Source organism: Topomyia yanbarensis, chromosome 1 (assembly GCF_030247195.1).
Source record: "Topomyia yanbarensis strain Yona2022 chromosome 1, ASM3024719v1, whole genome shotgun sequence".
In the NCBI taxonomy this organism is placed as follows: domain Eukaryota; kingdom Metazoa; phylum Arthropoda; class Insecta; order Diptera; family Culicidae; genus Topomyia; species Topomyia yanbarensis.
In genome coordinates, this window is record NC_080670.1 from 141,608,619 (window position 1) to 141,624,562 (window position 15,944).

The 15,944-nt window shown below is 37.0% G+C and overlaps 2 protein-coding genes across 3 annotated transcripts in view; one reads left to right on the forward strand and one right to left on the reverse strand.

Annotated features, from left to right (window-relative positions):
• LOC131696287 (uncharacterized) overlaps positions 1-12,409 on the reverse strand; it is a 31,897-nt gene extending 19,488 nt beyond the window's left edge. For both annotated transcript variants that reach the window (XM_058984841.1, XM_058984836.1), the window contains exons 1-2: positions 11,941-12,409; positions 11,028-11,637 (exon numbers count right to left, since the gene is read on the reverse strand). In XM_058984841.1, coding sequence (XP_058840824.1) covers positions 11,028-11,637; positions 11,941-12,045 — 715 coding nt within the window. In that variant the 5' untranslated portion in view covers positions 12,046-12,409. The remainder of the gene's footprint in view (positions 1-11,027; positions 11,638-11,940) is intronic.
• LOC131696298 (uncharacterized) overlaps positions 1-14,448 on the forward strand; it is a 357,871-nt gene extending 343,423 nt beyond the window's left edge. The window contains exon 2 of the mRNA XM_058984853.1: positions 14,243-14,448. The gene's annotated coding sequence lies outside the window, so the exon portion shown is untranslated. The remainder of the gene's footprint in view (positions 1-14,242) is intronic.
• The last annotated feature ends 1,496 nt before the right edge of the window (positions 14,449-15,944 follow it).

Sequence of the window (15,944 nt, forward strand, 5' to 3'; positions counted from 1 at the left end):
CCGCTAACGAATGATCGGCACCTGGTAAATCACAAGAAAGCTATGCGGATGTCCAAAACCTTTGCTATGATCAGAAAATTACGGTGGGATATGTTTTCTATGGCATGTATCCAAATTCCCGATTTACGCTAATTATCATACAGATGCACTGATTATCCACTGTGTCTAGTGTAATTATGGCGTAATTTACGTCAAAAATCCATTGCACACTATTTTTTCCACCGTAAGAGCTCGAACATTGTAAATTAACAACTTTCGAGAAATCCGTTTGTTTATCTCAACGATTTCTCTGACGTCACCGAAAACTGTCAATTCACGGAATAGCAAGCCTCCTTTCTGCGAGCCGTGGCTGTCAGCCCCCTGCTAGGCAGCCATGTTGTCCTAGCCAACATCTGCCTTTGTTAAAATCAAAACAACCCAATGCTATTGCACGGGCGACGTGGGCCTAGATGCAGCTAGGCCCATTATATGTTGACTACTGTCAAAGTCCGTATATCTCCATAGCGGATGACAGGAGTGACACCCTCCTGGTGGCTGTTACTGTATCCGGATTCTGGTCAGAGTTGCCAGTCTTCTTGATATGCAGTCTTCGAAGAAAGGCAAGAAAACTAAAAATACCAAGATGAAGAAAAAGAAAGGTTAGGAACATTTCTAAAGCGTTTTTTCAAAACGTCATATCTGCAATGAGTTACTCTCTTTGTTTACTTTCTCTTTCGATTTTTACGGCGTCACTTCAACACTTTTCACTTATTTTACAGTACAGATCGAAAGACGGTGGTTTTAACTAGCATATTATGCAAAGAGTTGAGGGATAAATGTTAAAGTGACCGAATTATTAACAGAAGAGAAAGTAAACAAAGAGAGTAACTCATTGCAGATATGACGTTTTGTAAAAACACTCAAGATTTGTCATTTTTTAATTGTATTTGTCATTTTTGAGTGTTTTCTTGTAAAATTAAGTATGGCCGCCGGGCCCCTGGTAGCAAACTTAATCATCCGGACGAGCATCCCGATTCTTTGGCGCACAATGAAAAGAGAGAAAAGGCCGGGTTTCACCTCGGATCTTCCGATTCGATTACTTAGGGACACTTTTTAATTCGAAACGACTAATAAAAATCGATTTCTGGAGTGATTGCATAGCCATTCAAATAGAAAGCATAGAAAAACAAATAATTATTACCAAACCAAAACAAAACTTATATTAACATAAAAGCCGACTACGTCCATTGTTTTTTTTCTTTTTCATATCCTTCTGATTTATCAGCTACATCGAAAAAAATGACAACCTCACTCATACAGAGAAAAAATGTTCCTACCTGTATCCGTCTTGAGTTGTCTCGACTTATCATAGCCTTTACCCTGTAAGTATTTATTGCAGCCCCCTGTCAAAGACGACGTCTCTGTACAGCCAGCATCACTGCCATGAAAGGCAAAACATTGATTTTGAACCGAATGATTAGAAGCTGTATTTAGTTACAAAATGTCGATTTTCTGAATGATATGATATTAAATCATCCGACAAGATGCAAAACGTCGTGTGGAATGCCTGAATATCGAGCATAGTGCCGAACATAATTCTTTGTTTGGGGCTTTAAAGCTATAACGCCCCATATATGTAGGTCGCTGTCAAACTCCATATGATGGTATAGGGTTGCCAGGGGGCTGATTTATTGTCTCGGTCGGAGTTATTTTCATGTCAGTGAGTGTTCATTCATATTCATTTGTGAGTGGTTCATTGGAATGGTTCACTTCTATTAGCTGAGACCGTACTAATGTGAGGTAGGTTTTCAATAGAAACTAAACAGGCAAAAACGTCAAATGACCAGAACCTGGTATTCAATTGACAGTGAACTCTGAGTGACTCAAACGAAGACGGCAGCAGAACTCAACTGATATAGTAGTGGTATGCTTACAGCGAAAGACTCACAGTTTCACTTGAAACGAATATTTTCGTTTGAAACTGATATTTCTAGAGCGTTTTTTCATTACGTCATAACTAACAGAAACGTGAAACGGAGAAAATCGCGTGTAAAAATTTCTTTGCAACTTTTAAATTTATTTAACAATTAAAGCACACAGGAGGCTATTAATTGTATTATCACCTCTGCATTTACTCATTGCAGGATCGTATAAGCATATTACATATTTTTCGCGAAGATAATAGGAAGATAATTGATAACTATTATTTTATTACATTTTGCCGATCACTTTTGCTATTATGCTCTTTTAGACTATCAGCACCGGGCGTGGGTATAAGCAATTTACTAACCGTCATCATAACACGACACCGCACCGGCGGTTGGTAAACAGGTTGGGAAATGGAAACTTATCGTTTCGGTTTACAGCGAGTGTCTATATTTGGTAACTTCTTCCAACCGACGCCAACGTTGCTATTCGCAGCAAGGAGGCAAAACAAAGGAAAATGTAAAAAATAGCATCTCGCGATAAATGTTATGTAGAAGTGTTCTGCGTGAATTTTGATTCGACTCGTGAAAGATTTTTATTTTAAATAAAATTATGGATTGAGCTCAATAAATAAAACTATCGGTTGTGAGACAATAAATTATTTGATTGAATTCAATAACATTTTTTTAAAGTTTACAGAAATTAAAACAATTATTAAAATTAAAAGTTTATTGTAACTTTAATGAAAATATACTTTCAAACTTCGATTCACACCAATTATTTTGTCGTTTGATACAATGAACAGTATTTGTTTGTATTCAATTACCCACAGTTTTTATTATGCTGTATGTTTTCTGCGTGGAAGTAAAAATTAGTGCATCTAAGCAGCTTGGATTGAACTGGAAGATGTAGCATTATGTCAAGCTGGGCATGATGTGTCCCAGGATCCGATTGATGGGATGCTAGCAAGAAGCGGAATTTCATTGGCTTTGAAGCTTGTAAAAGCCCGAAAATTTTTATAGCTAATGATAGTGTCCAACGAAAATCGAAGATCGCTGCGAACAAATGGTGATGATTATGGGGACTCTGGAAACTAAGATTCGAGAAGAAAGAAAATGCGTGTATTTTTCTCGCGCAAAGTTTTTAATTCAGGACCAGTAGTAAAAAGAAGATCACAACGATAACGGTTTATCACACACTCTGCAGCGCTTAGTTCAAAAACGCTGGATTTAATTGCTAATAGGTACGCATGGCATGACACAGATCACACCTGTTACATCATCACCATCGGATCACCGGATGAAATGAGGTTCATCACATTTTCGAGGGATAATATTGTGTTGTGGTGTACAGTCGTGATTCGCTGGTTGGACATTTTTTAACTGGACCGCTTTTTAGTTGGACCTCCGCTAGTTGGACCATTGTCCAACTAAAAAGCATCTGAACGTCAAAATCTCGTGCCAAATTTACTTTGACAATCAATCTGACAATACTTAGAGATAAGAACAGATGCATTTAAACTGCCAACATCTCCTTTAGAGAGTTTTTGACATTAGTCAGTCGGTCCAACTAGCGAATCAAATTCGTTAGTTGGACAAGGCTGCGGCCCAACCAGCGAATCACGACTGTATACTACCCAAGATCGCTTATTTGCCCCGTTTTCTATGGGATTTCCTATCTTCATGGGACTGACTTGCGATCATAGGCAGTATAGTGAAATGCATGAACGTGAATGCACTTGGAATTCAATTCACTTAGTCTGTAAATAAGGGAAGGGCGGGAGTAGACGGGGTTGGGTGGTTGTACTTAACTTATAAAAATGATATTTTTAATACATTTTAACATTTCTAATATTGATCTTAGAAACAGTAACACGAAATGTTAATTAACTTTATAATTTATTGTTGGACAATGAAATTGCTTGTTTCAAGACGTTTATTATAAATTTACTAGAAGTATTCCGCGTCGAACAATGTGGAAATGTCCTATAATTCTAGGATAGCCACTTTTGTTAATTCGTTGCAATAGTTTTTGACTTACTCCGACAATTTTATGCAAACTGTGGATACATGGATGTGAATTTGATGACCAATTTGGTAAGCAGCGAACGTCACGTTCAAAAATTTTCGAACGTTCCACTGTTTAACCTACCTATGATTAAGACCCGTTTTAGGCCATGGCAAACACCTGATGATGCTTTGGCTCGTTCTAAGCACAGACAAACAAATATAACAATTCGAAGACTGATTTGGGAAATACATCGATGATATTCAAAAGGGCACATCTGAACATTACATTACATTATAGTCGCTTCAGCTCATCGCATCGATGCTAATGCATTTGACAGGCGAAGACCTAATAGAATTTCAAATTGTTTGAGTTAAAAGTTGGAGACACAGTACGCTACTTCGAATTATGAAAAAATTCTTATCGCTGACGCTAGGAATTTGGCACTACCCCGCAGGACCGTTGTTTGAAAGCAAGATTCCGTGTTATGTCATTTGCCATACTGATAAATTGGAATCAAATTTATAATTTTTGAGCAATAACTCATTATTTGATTCTATATTTGGAATTACCGTATCGACGACAAAATGTTGAATTCAGTTAATATATATCTGTATTAACTTGCCACAAATTCGTGTGTACCAATTTGCTCCAAGGTACGCACTTAATGTTTATTTCTTGAAGTAGATGTAGTTGTAGTTAGTATTTCAGCTCCAGCGATACAACCGATTGTAATTATTATTGTGTTATTGGCGCCGGAATCCCGATCAGAATGAAATAACAAGATTATAACAGAACACAATTTTTGTAACATATTGCGTTACAAACTAGGTCTCGTTAGTAGTTAAAATAACAGAAATTTATAACAAGTAACAATCCGAGATATAGTTTTGAAATATTTCTGTTATGTGCTTCTGATCGGGATACTACACAATTAAACTTTTTCGGGAAATCAGCCGGAATACGAATTACGAATACGAATTAGAACCAACCAGAATTTCCGATTGAACTTTACTTTACCCATAGGTGCACGCAAAGTTCATGTATCGATTACTGGAAGCCTATTGGCCGATAGTAGCGCCGGCTAGCGGCTACTTGTTGCCTAAGGCCTTGTTTATGTTATAAAGGCTCGCACAGAGTGAACCCAAATCTACCTATCGAACAGTCAGATGGCTACCTATCGTGCAAAGTAAACAAATATTCTTCTTTCGGAGAACATGCAAGAAATGTATTAGTTAGTTAATATCATGGCGAAATATTTCAATCGTCGAAACAAGACACTGTATTCAGTTTATTATGCTTTTTTGTAACAATGTAAAATAAATTACATGGAATAGTATCAAGAATAAAGTGCTATAAGCCACGAAACAGTGGGTTTTCAATTCACTCCATATTAATTTATTGTGTAACTCGGTTGAAGTCACTCAAAGTTACAGCAAAAATTATGGGTGCCAGAAACAAAGAAGATGGCATCATTTTAGGCAGCGTTGCGCATTCCTCTGTACGGGACTCTATAATACCACAGACACTAATTGTTGTTTGCTTAAAAATTATAGTTATGTGTTTCACACATACAATCTGAATTGGATGTCATTTATTAATAGCAAAAGTAAAATTACTTTTGGTATGGGTCAAAATCCACATTGAGGGGAAATTCCGGAGAAACTATTGTTGGTTCAGCGCAATTCACAGCAGTCACGAAAGAGTTGACGATACTCCTTTTGTTCACGAGCACTAGATGTGTTTGGTGAATATTGGTTTGGAACTTCCTCTCAATGTGAATTTTGATAATTGTCTTTTAAGCACAAATCTCCGATCAACATGGGGAACGTGCTATTTGAACCAGTCGCTACTGATTCCTGATTCTAGTTCTAGGTTAGTTAGATGAGATATGATTACTATAACAACGTGCTCCGTGTATCAACCTAGGAAAACAACGCATTTTACGCAAGTTAATATTATTATTGAAGCCACGCATAAAATACTATCACTTAATTATTTTTGTTTTACTGTATACTGTTCTGCCCAAGTTGTACAATAATGTTTTCATTTCGAATGGTTACAGTCCAGCGTACCAAGTATCCATGAATAAGCCCACTATTCTGCGATTCAAAATTGCCTTTGAATATACTTAAAACCTAGGGGCAGATCACTTGCGATGCATTTTTAAAAATCAGCGAAATTAAATGCATTTATTTCCATCAAAATACAAATTCATAATGTATTTTGCGTTGCGTGCAATATTTTTGCGTTGCATGCAATGTGGTTTGCGTTGCGTGTAAGACGTCAAAACCCTACACAAAAACTAGCCCTACATTTAACAAAACGTCGAACAAAGTGGATCAGCGTAGGACGTTTGTTAAACAAACTTTTCTGCGAGGGAGTGCCAAGCTGATGCAAAAATGGAAATTAAATGCATTTTTTTTCTAATTTGATGCAAATTTGTTATACATTCTTAGGGTGATCGGCCCCTAGCTTAAAACCCAGATATGTTTACCCGGCTATGCTGTCTACAATATGACCACAGCTGATGGACATTTGGGCTACAAAATTTATGTAAACATCAGTGTAAACGTCTATTACCTGGGGTATGGCAGTATTCTCACATACATTAACGCGCAATTTTTCTCCCATCCGAATATATTTGACTGCAGCGTCTGAAGGACGTACGTCAGATGGCTTCCGTATAATTTGGTAAAACCCAACTTTCTCTGGTTTTTCAATATAGTATTAGCTCCTCTTCAAAGGCTTCGAAATACATAAAAACGAAAGCGTATTCGAAACTGATCGTATAAACTGTTTCCGCAAAACAATCGTTGAATGGTCGTAAAGGTTCCTTCTCCGCAAGTTTGTTTGTAATATCTAGCATGAGATCCTTTTCATTACACTCCTTATTCAGAGCGGCCGTAGTATGTGCTTCAGACAATAACTTCTGGGTAAACATTAGTTATTAGAATTCGTTGTCCGTTCCGAACTTATAACATTTCTTAGAATTTTTATCACATAGAGAATTTTAGAATATTTTTTTTTTTTCGAGAGTTGTCCTACTGGAGCTGTAGAGCTAGGTTCTCGGAAGGGCTCCCCGTCAGAATCACATACTACAATTTGCAGACGAGACAGGCAATGTCGCCCAATAAAACACTGCAATAGGCCAATTGTAGCGGGCCGTGATTCTGAATGTGATATTCTTTGTACGGTTCAGGCATGTGCGGGCGTAGGGACTCGGAATCGCGTGTATCATCGCGAAGGGCTCGAATATTTGTACGTTAATGTGCTCGATCGCGTGTGCGTTTGTATGTCGCGTGTGCTAACGTGTAACTTCGCGTGCATAAATTCTATTTCATAACCGTGTGCCTTTCGCATATTCTCGTGTGTTCTAGAATGATCGCGCGCACCGTGAATCTGATACTTAATTTTTTGTGTACGGTTCAGATTCCAGAAGGAAGGTGGTTCTTCCATATCATTAGAGATCCCAATCATGTCGTCGTAGAACGCGTGGTCTAGTGGATATGAGCTTTATTTTTTTTTTTTTGATTGGTCCAACTGAATGTATGGACCTAAATTGCTAGAATAAAGGTTAAAGATTTCCGGACGTGACCGATTCATGATCGCGCATTTGCGGGTTGGCGTTTGAGATCGCGTTTGTAACTTCGTAAGTACTAAAACGTTCACACAATTGCCGCAGTGTTATCAGGTTTACGCGATCGCGGGCATAGGTGTGCGTAGATGATCGCGAAGGGCTTAAGCGTTCGTATGTTGACGTGTTTGTCCCGTGTGCTCGCGTGTATATGACTTCGCGTGTATAAATTCGATTTTGAAACCCTGCAGCGATTTATATATTCGCGGACCGTCATTCTGATCTTTAGTTTTCGGTGTACGGATCACATTCTGACAGGGAGAGAGTTACCCCATATCACTAGAGTTTCCGGTCATGTCGCCATGGAACGTTTTGTCTAGTGGATATGGTAGTTATTTCTCAATTTTATTATTTTTTAAATAATTAACAAGGACCTAGATTGTTTGTACCGAGGATAGATACTTCCGGACGATCCCGATTCATGATGGCGCGAGCGCGGGAGTTTGTAGGTTGACACTTGAGATCGTGTTGGTAAGTTTATGACTGCTGAGATTTTCACCTTATCACCGGGGTGTAATCATGTTTGCGAGTTCGTAGGTTGCTTGGAAAATCGCGAGGGGCTCTAACGTTTGTGCGCTGACGTGATTTTGTAACGTGTGTTCTTGAATGGTTGCGCGAACCGTGAGTCTGATATTAAATTTTCAGTGCGCGGTTTGAATTCTGGCAGAGAGTGAGATCGTTTATATCGATAGGGTTCCCGGTCATGTCGCCATGAGACGTGTTGTCTAATAGGTATGGGCGTGTTTTCTTAATTGGTCCAGCTGAAGGCATGGACCTAGGCTTCTAGGATCAAGGATAGACTTTCGGACGTGACCGATTCGTAATCGCGTGCACGATGGCATTTTTGTAGGTTCCCGCTGAGACCGCGTTTGAGAATGTGTGAGTGTTAAGAGGTTCACTATCACCATCTTTGTTGACCCAGCTGAAGGCGGGTGTAGAATGGCAGTATAGGACTCGAAAAGAAGAAATAAAACACAATATATGAGAGACGTAATAGATTAGATAGGTACAAGATACAGCTGAAGTTATGATCATCACATGAGACATACATTAGTACTTCAAACACTACTAATACTTGAATAGCCAATCACCACACATAGCACATCCTTTCTCAATTATCTATTTGTTACTGATTGATTGTTGGTTATGAGCTGGTGAATAGAGGAAAGGTATAGAACAGACAAAAGGCTCATATCAGCCCTCCCGGCCTCCTCGACACACCACTATCGAGGCGTATTGTAATCAACATCTTGAAGCGGGCTTCTTATATAAATCAAATCCTCAGTAGTCATAATGTTTGGTGGATTATTAACATGAGAACTAATTAACCTCTAGTAGTAGAACTTGGTGCAAATAAAAACTAAAAAGAGCGAAGGTCCTTATATTTAGATAACTCTATTGAATATATTGTGGCTTGATGATGTTTACAATACCGTCAATCCCATCAACCTGCGAGAGGGCACATAGAGAATTTTAGAATATTGGAACAAAAAAATGTCTTATTCAATTCAATAATACAATGTTTATTGCTTCAAACAGAAAAATTAATGGTATGAGCATTTTTTTCATTGAAACAATAATTAACTTTTAATCTCAATAAACATTTCCAGTTTGAATAATTTTACAATCATTGCAATAAAATATTTTTAGAAAAGAGAACGATGTTTGTTACTGAAATGGTTTTATTAAATTCAATAAATAAATGTATTTTCTTTCTAGCAATATTTTTTTCACTGAATAAAATCCATATCATTAAAAAACGATTATTTTATTGCATGATTGCAAAAAAATGTAACGTAACTATAATAACAACTACCGGTGTAAAAACAGATTATTATTTTGGCAACCTATTTACCAACGACCGGTGCGAAAACGGGTGTCTAAATAAAATATTATCGTTTAGCGTAATCAAAATACACACGCATTTGCTTACGCACCGGTGCTGATAGTCTTACATATGTGGTCTTGGCAACACCGTTTGTAGATGGTACATTTTACTGTGACGTTTTGAGAGACGAGCTTGTAGTTGTGATATATTTCATGTGCTGTATTGCAACCGAGAGTGTAGATATGAGGTTTGGCATTGGAAAAACATACTAACTACAGTCGACTTGGAGAAACATCACAACGCAAAACATCACATCTACAAAATATTAGCAAAGCTTTGGTATACTATATGCACGGAAACGAAAAACTACCTAAAATTGAGTTCCTTTGACTCAATCTCGTGGTATCGTGGGGGAACTTAAAATTAGGTAAACCGTGTTGAAGGTAGTTTCCATTTAACCACGGCAAAAATTACAACTCATTGATAGGTTTTTTATACTCAAATTTAAGTTGAATTTACCTAATTTTGAGTTCACCCCAAACAACTCAAAAGTACCTTCCTCCACGGAAGACCTCGACTGAGTCGAATCTCTCTTTTTGTTTTTGACAACACTAATAAGTGCAAAAGCGACGCACAACTCAAAAGTAAGTTAAAAGAACTTTTCTGCAGGTTGTTTTATTTAACCGTGTGTGACATTTTGACTTAAGATTAAATTAACATATAAAGAGTTATCATTTTTCTCTATTATTTGTGGACGATAAAGAGTCAATGCTTAGCTTTTATTTGGCATAATAAACTCAGTTTGTTTACATTTGTTAGATATTACGTTTTGAATAAACGGTATAGATTTTACCGCACTGGCTATAGCTATAGCATATAAGCGAAGACCGCATATCAATATGTAGTCTTCGATATAAGTCTATGACCTAAGCAGGAGCCCTAAGGGCATGTTCAGAAGCGTTTTATTTTGTATAGGAGTTTCAAAGTAGAACTGGAACTGAAACATTCACATCCCCAGCAGAGCGTTTTGTTTTATAATTTCGAACAGTTTTGTTTCAAAATTTAAAACTGTTATACGACTCCGTTCTACTTGTTGCTTATTTTAAAACACGTTTAGGGCATGTTCAGGAGCGTTTTATTTTGTACAGGAGTTTCAAAGTAGAACTGGAACTGAAACATTCACATCCCCAGCAAAGCGTTTTGTTTTATAATTTCGAACAGTTTTGTTTTAAAATTTTAAACTGTTATACGATGCCGTTCTATTTGTTGCTGATTTTAAAACACGTTTAAAACTGTGTTTTAAATACATGAAGAGTACTCAGCACAGACACTTCGACCCGATAGACTAGAGAAAAAAATTGAATGCAGTAACGCTGAATGCATGGCGGGACATGAATTTTAAACTGAATCTGAACACCCGCTAAAACTGCTGCTGGGGACAGCAAGTTCTAGTTTTAGAATTTTCAGTTTTATATTATAGAACTGTGAAAATAATGCATTTATAACTGAATCACTCCTGAACATGCCATGCAACACACCGGTGTAGCACCAGATAAAAACAAAAATAAGATTAAAAAAAAGATATTCTTATGCTGTCGATATTGCTAGTATGGAATACCTAAAAATATAAATGGAAAAATTATAACATACCTTTTCCTTTTGATACATTTGGTGGCGAGTTTGGCGACATGCTTTTCTTTCCACCCGTTCGTGTCGGAGTCACCGTAGGAGTTAGTTTTGTCAACATAACCGGTAGTACAGATCCGTCCTCTTGTTTTAATCTTTTGGAAGCCATCTCATCTCGTCCACCCCAGGAACCCCGACTTCGCTTTTGTCCTTTCTTTCGCTTTTCCTCCTTCTCTTTTTCGAGACCATCACAGATTTTGCCTAACGAGTCCAGATCAAGCTTCCAAAGGGCAACATTGCACTCCTTCATAGTAGCAAACTGTCTGCTAAACCGTTGTGCGTTTTTGTAATTTTTTGCCAACTTTTCGTACTTGATACTAATCTCTAGTAAGTACAAACACGTTACACATGATCTGACCGCATCTGAATTGCCAAAATCGATGGTGCTACACTGCTTGATGAGGTAGTCGACCACCCGATCCACTCCGGGTTCATTGATTGTGTTTTCTGATTTACATACAAAGCAACTGTCCACATCGAAATCTGAAGCCGCCTCTACGGTTTGTTTGAAGGTCCAAACACGACTGATATTGGAATGGCATTCTATACAAATGCGACATCCTTTGGAAGGAACCTACAAAGAAATATTAAATTGCTAGAAATGGGCCGCAATTTTTTATTGTCGATTGAAGGATTCCCTCGTTGCACTTCACAATATGTTTCAATCTTCTCAAAGTTTGCGCATGTCCTTAATCATATAACATAAAGGTACAAATTTTGTCTAAAAAAGTAGCCATTTTTACCGCCGAAAAATAACTTATAAGATTGTTTTCTTGTCGGATTTGCATGCAGCGTGACAATTAAATGCTCTTAACACTATAGCCAAAGTTCTATAACAAAAAATGAACAGCATGAAGGTACCTCGAAAACTACTTACGGAAATGTTGTAGATTTTTTTAATGGCCTTGACGGTAGAAGAGTCGTCCACAAGAATTTGCCGCTGTTTTAGGCAAAATAAACACGTCTTATTTCTTCTATTCATCGCACTTTATTTGGGATAAACTTGCTTCTAGCTTAAAAAATCAGATGCTTTGTGCAACAAATTATGGAGCTAAATTTTTATCGTTTATACGAAAATTGCTTTTGGCGTCGACGATTTTAAACATTCTAATCAGTAGCTGAGCACAACAATTTTGCGTACATTAGGTGAGCTTTTGTATACCTCCTGTATCAAGAAGCTTATTGCATCTTAATATATTGAAGTGGCGGATAATTTAGCTGTTTTCAACTACAGTCAGTGGTTCTTTACAGCAATAATTGCAATTATTCGTAAATCCGCATCACTTTCTCCGTTTTTCTCCGACTTTCCCGGTATGACAAAATAGTATATCGGTAAAACGAACGTGGGAAAGGAATGAAAAATGACATTTGAAATTATCAAATGTCATTTCAAATTAAAAAAAGACGTCAGGCTTATAAGGACTACCCAGTAAAATTCAGCCGGAAATGAATTAGAATTCTGGCAGGTTCCAGTTCGTATTCCGGCTCCAGTGACACAACCGATTCTAACCTGATGGGTGGGAGAAACAAAAGAGATTATAACTACTAGAGGGAGCAAAGCGCTATTAGGTTTGTTCCAGTACCAGGAGAAACTAGAAGTACTCCGGAGCAAACAGGGAGAAAATCGTTCCTGTACTATCTTCTTCTCTTTTTTCTTCTTCTGGTGGCAAACCGGAGTGAAAAGTGAATTTTTTGCTCTGGAGCAACAGGGAGTAACTTCCATGTACTGGAACAAACCTATTGTCTCCATTGAGTTCTTTGCTACCGGTCTCACGAACACTAATGAAGTTTCCTGGTTGAAAACAATCCCATTTACTTTTGCCGTCTTTGTTTATTATTTTCCACCAGCTTGTAATGTAGTATTTGTGTCATGTGGCGTGTACGTACATGAGCCGAAAAGTCTATGTATTCACCAGCGATCGAGGTGTATACAGGTGTACACATCTTTTTATGTGTGAATCAGCTGTCACTTTTTTCGGGCAAACAAGAAGAAATGAAGAAGAAAACAGAAGCACGTGGTCCCATACTTCATTCTGATTGGTTAGTGATGTAAACATTTGCTCTTTTGCGATCCCGGACGCCATACTTATTTTTACCACGTGCTTACAAGCTTCGTTTCGATTGGTCGGTTTGTTGAGTATATGCTTCGCGGTCCTGGGCCGCCATGATTAATTTTACTAGCAACAAACCAACACACTCAAACATGACGAATGTGAACACCTATACTATAATGCATCTCGACCAGCGATGCCAGATGTGAAGACATGTCTTCATTTTGAAGACATTTGAAAGACTGTGAAAACTAGAGCACTCTAGTTAGAGTGCGGCTAAGACGCGTTTGACGTATCCAAACGAGCAGAAATCTGACGTATTTCTATTGTGAATACGTCAAATTTCATGTTCGTTTGGATACGTCATGGCCTCTTGGCCACACTCTAACTAGAGTGATCTAGTGAAAACGGGTTTTTCATTTAGAAGACAAATTTGTTTCGGTTGTCTGACCGATTTCTGGCAGAATTCTGGCTCAAAATCTAAAACCGATTCAGAATCCTGGTCGGTGAAGACATAAAATGAAGACATTTTTTCATGAAATGTGAAGACATTTGAAAAATATGCCTGGTATCCCTGGTATTCACGGACTGAAACATGGGGTCTCGCGCTAGCATGTTGTATCCCATTACTTTGTCATGTGTGTACCCGGGGCAATATGTGTCAAACTAATAGGCCTAGCCTATGTGAGAGCGGGATGATAAATAATCAGTGTTAGCAGCGACATGCGACCTCTAGTAGTTATAATCTGCTTTGGAGAAACAGACACTACACGTAAAAAAGTAATTATTTTATTTATTAGATTTGATTCATAGAATTTATTATATTTAAAATTATATACTTTATAAGGATAAACATATTTTTCTTAACATGGTTTAATAAAGCTCATTTACTTTACATATATGATGTATTTCAGTTCCCGATGAAATGTATAAGTTTTGCCTTATGACAAAAATATATTAGGTTTAACTAATACTTTTCACTGTTTTGAATTGAAAAAAATTCAACATGGCGGTATCGCATGTTGTGGTTAAAGCGTTGCAGCTACCCGAGGAAATATTTTCGGGTAACTCTTTTTTAAAGGTACTGTATATAAATTCAATATAACGTGAACTAACTTGTGCTTTCAGATAACGAGATATATTTAGCGAGACTGTCAACAATTAGTAAAGCCCTCGTAGGCATTCTCGATGCGCAACAGACGAACGTCGACGAATTATTCGCTCATTCTGCACAAGGTAAGGTTTTAAAATGTAATGAAACAATTGGTATTGATAACGACCTGAGAGGGAGAAACAATCTCAATAATTGTGAACGTCATAGCCAGCCAGAACGAAACTGTCACTCCGAGCCACAAAAAAGTGAACATTGAGAAAATGAATGTATTGTTATCGTATTCTTGCTTGAAAATGTTTCCGAACAATAAGTTTCCTTGATTTTTGTCTAGATTGAGCAAAGTAGTAAATATTATCAAAGTTTTTCTGCGTTTTTAATGTCATTTTCAGATTAACCAGATGAATTTTTCGGTAATCCGTGCTGCTATCATCAAATAAATTGCATTTCTATGTATTCAATGATGAATAAGAATTTGGATACGTTCAAGAGTTTCGAGCATCGTTTTAAGGCAATATTGCGATCTTGCTATAATGTAAAATATTAAAAACGCAAAATTTAGATGCAAATTTCAAATCATCTTTGAAATTTGAATTAATCAAACTACCAGACAGAACGACAGTGTTTGAGCATAAGGAGGAAATAATCACTATTAAAAACAACTAGTGGGAGGATTCAACAAGTGTCTTTTTCACTTGAATTTTTATAAATCTTAATAAGTCTTTATGCTGTTTGAATTATGTAATTATTCTGTATCGTCGCATAAAAGCTCAATGAACTACGTCTAACATACGTTTATGCTCGTTATGTAATTATGGAAAAGAGATGACGCTGTAAATGTTCTCGACTCCAAGAAATGGGAATGTAGAATCAAAAAATATTTTGTAACTTGCAGGTTTTTTGATAATTCAAAAATACTTTTTGGTTTAAAATAATTTATATCATCTTTGTATTTAAAACATGTGAATTAAAAGCTATTTTCATATCTATAGTAAAGACAAATAATAATGACGAGAATCGTGTGAAGAGCTTTAAAAATTTGTGGCTTATTAAACAATTTTAGAATGATTGTCAGATTTGACGGTGCCCCAGTTTAAAGTTTCTTTTGAGGGTGTACTGAGAAAATGAAAATCATCAACGTAGGCCTAGATGCATGCAAATAAATATGACCAAAGTTTCGATAAAAGAAATTAGTAAGTTACTTCGACATCAGGTTTGACATCTACATTATATTTTTAGTGCTCGGGTGCCCATAGACTAATCAGATGATCCGATTCATTAAAATATTCCATTTCTATTTATTAGTTCAAAACTTACACTTCGAAAGTTATTTGCAAAATAACCCTGTTGTATTGCAAATGGTTAAATTTGACAGTTTGACAGTTAAATAATTGTTGTTGGATGATGTGAAAAGAAAGGTGGAAACAGTTTTCTATATTTTATTTAGGTTGGCAATATTTTTCAGTAGAATATAAAGGGCAAATATGGAAACGAAAACATGTTATGTCAAACATTTGTTCGGCTATTTCATTATGTGGATCTTTAAGCACAGACTAACAGACATAACACTCAAAAATAAAGCTTCGCCCGCTTTAACGATCATTTTAAATATATTTGTAGTTGGGACTGTGGCCACATTTGAAATTATGGCGCCACTGACATATGAACAAGCATATGGGGGATAGACCACTAGTGAAAAATTGTTCCCAAACCTGAGGG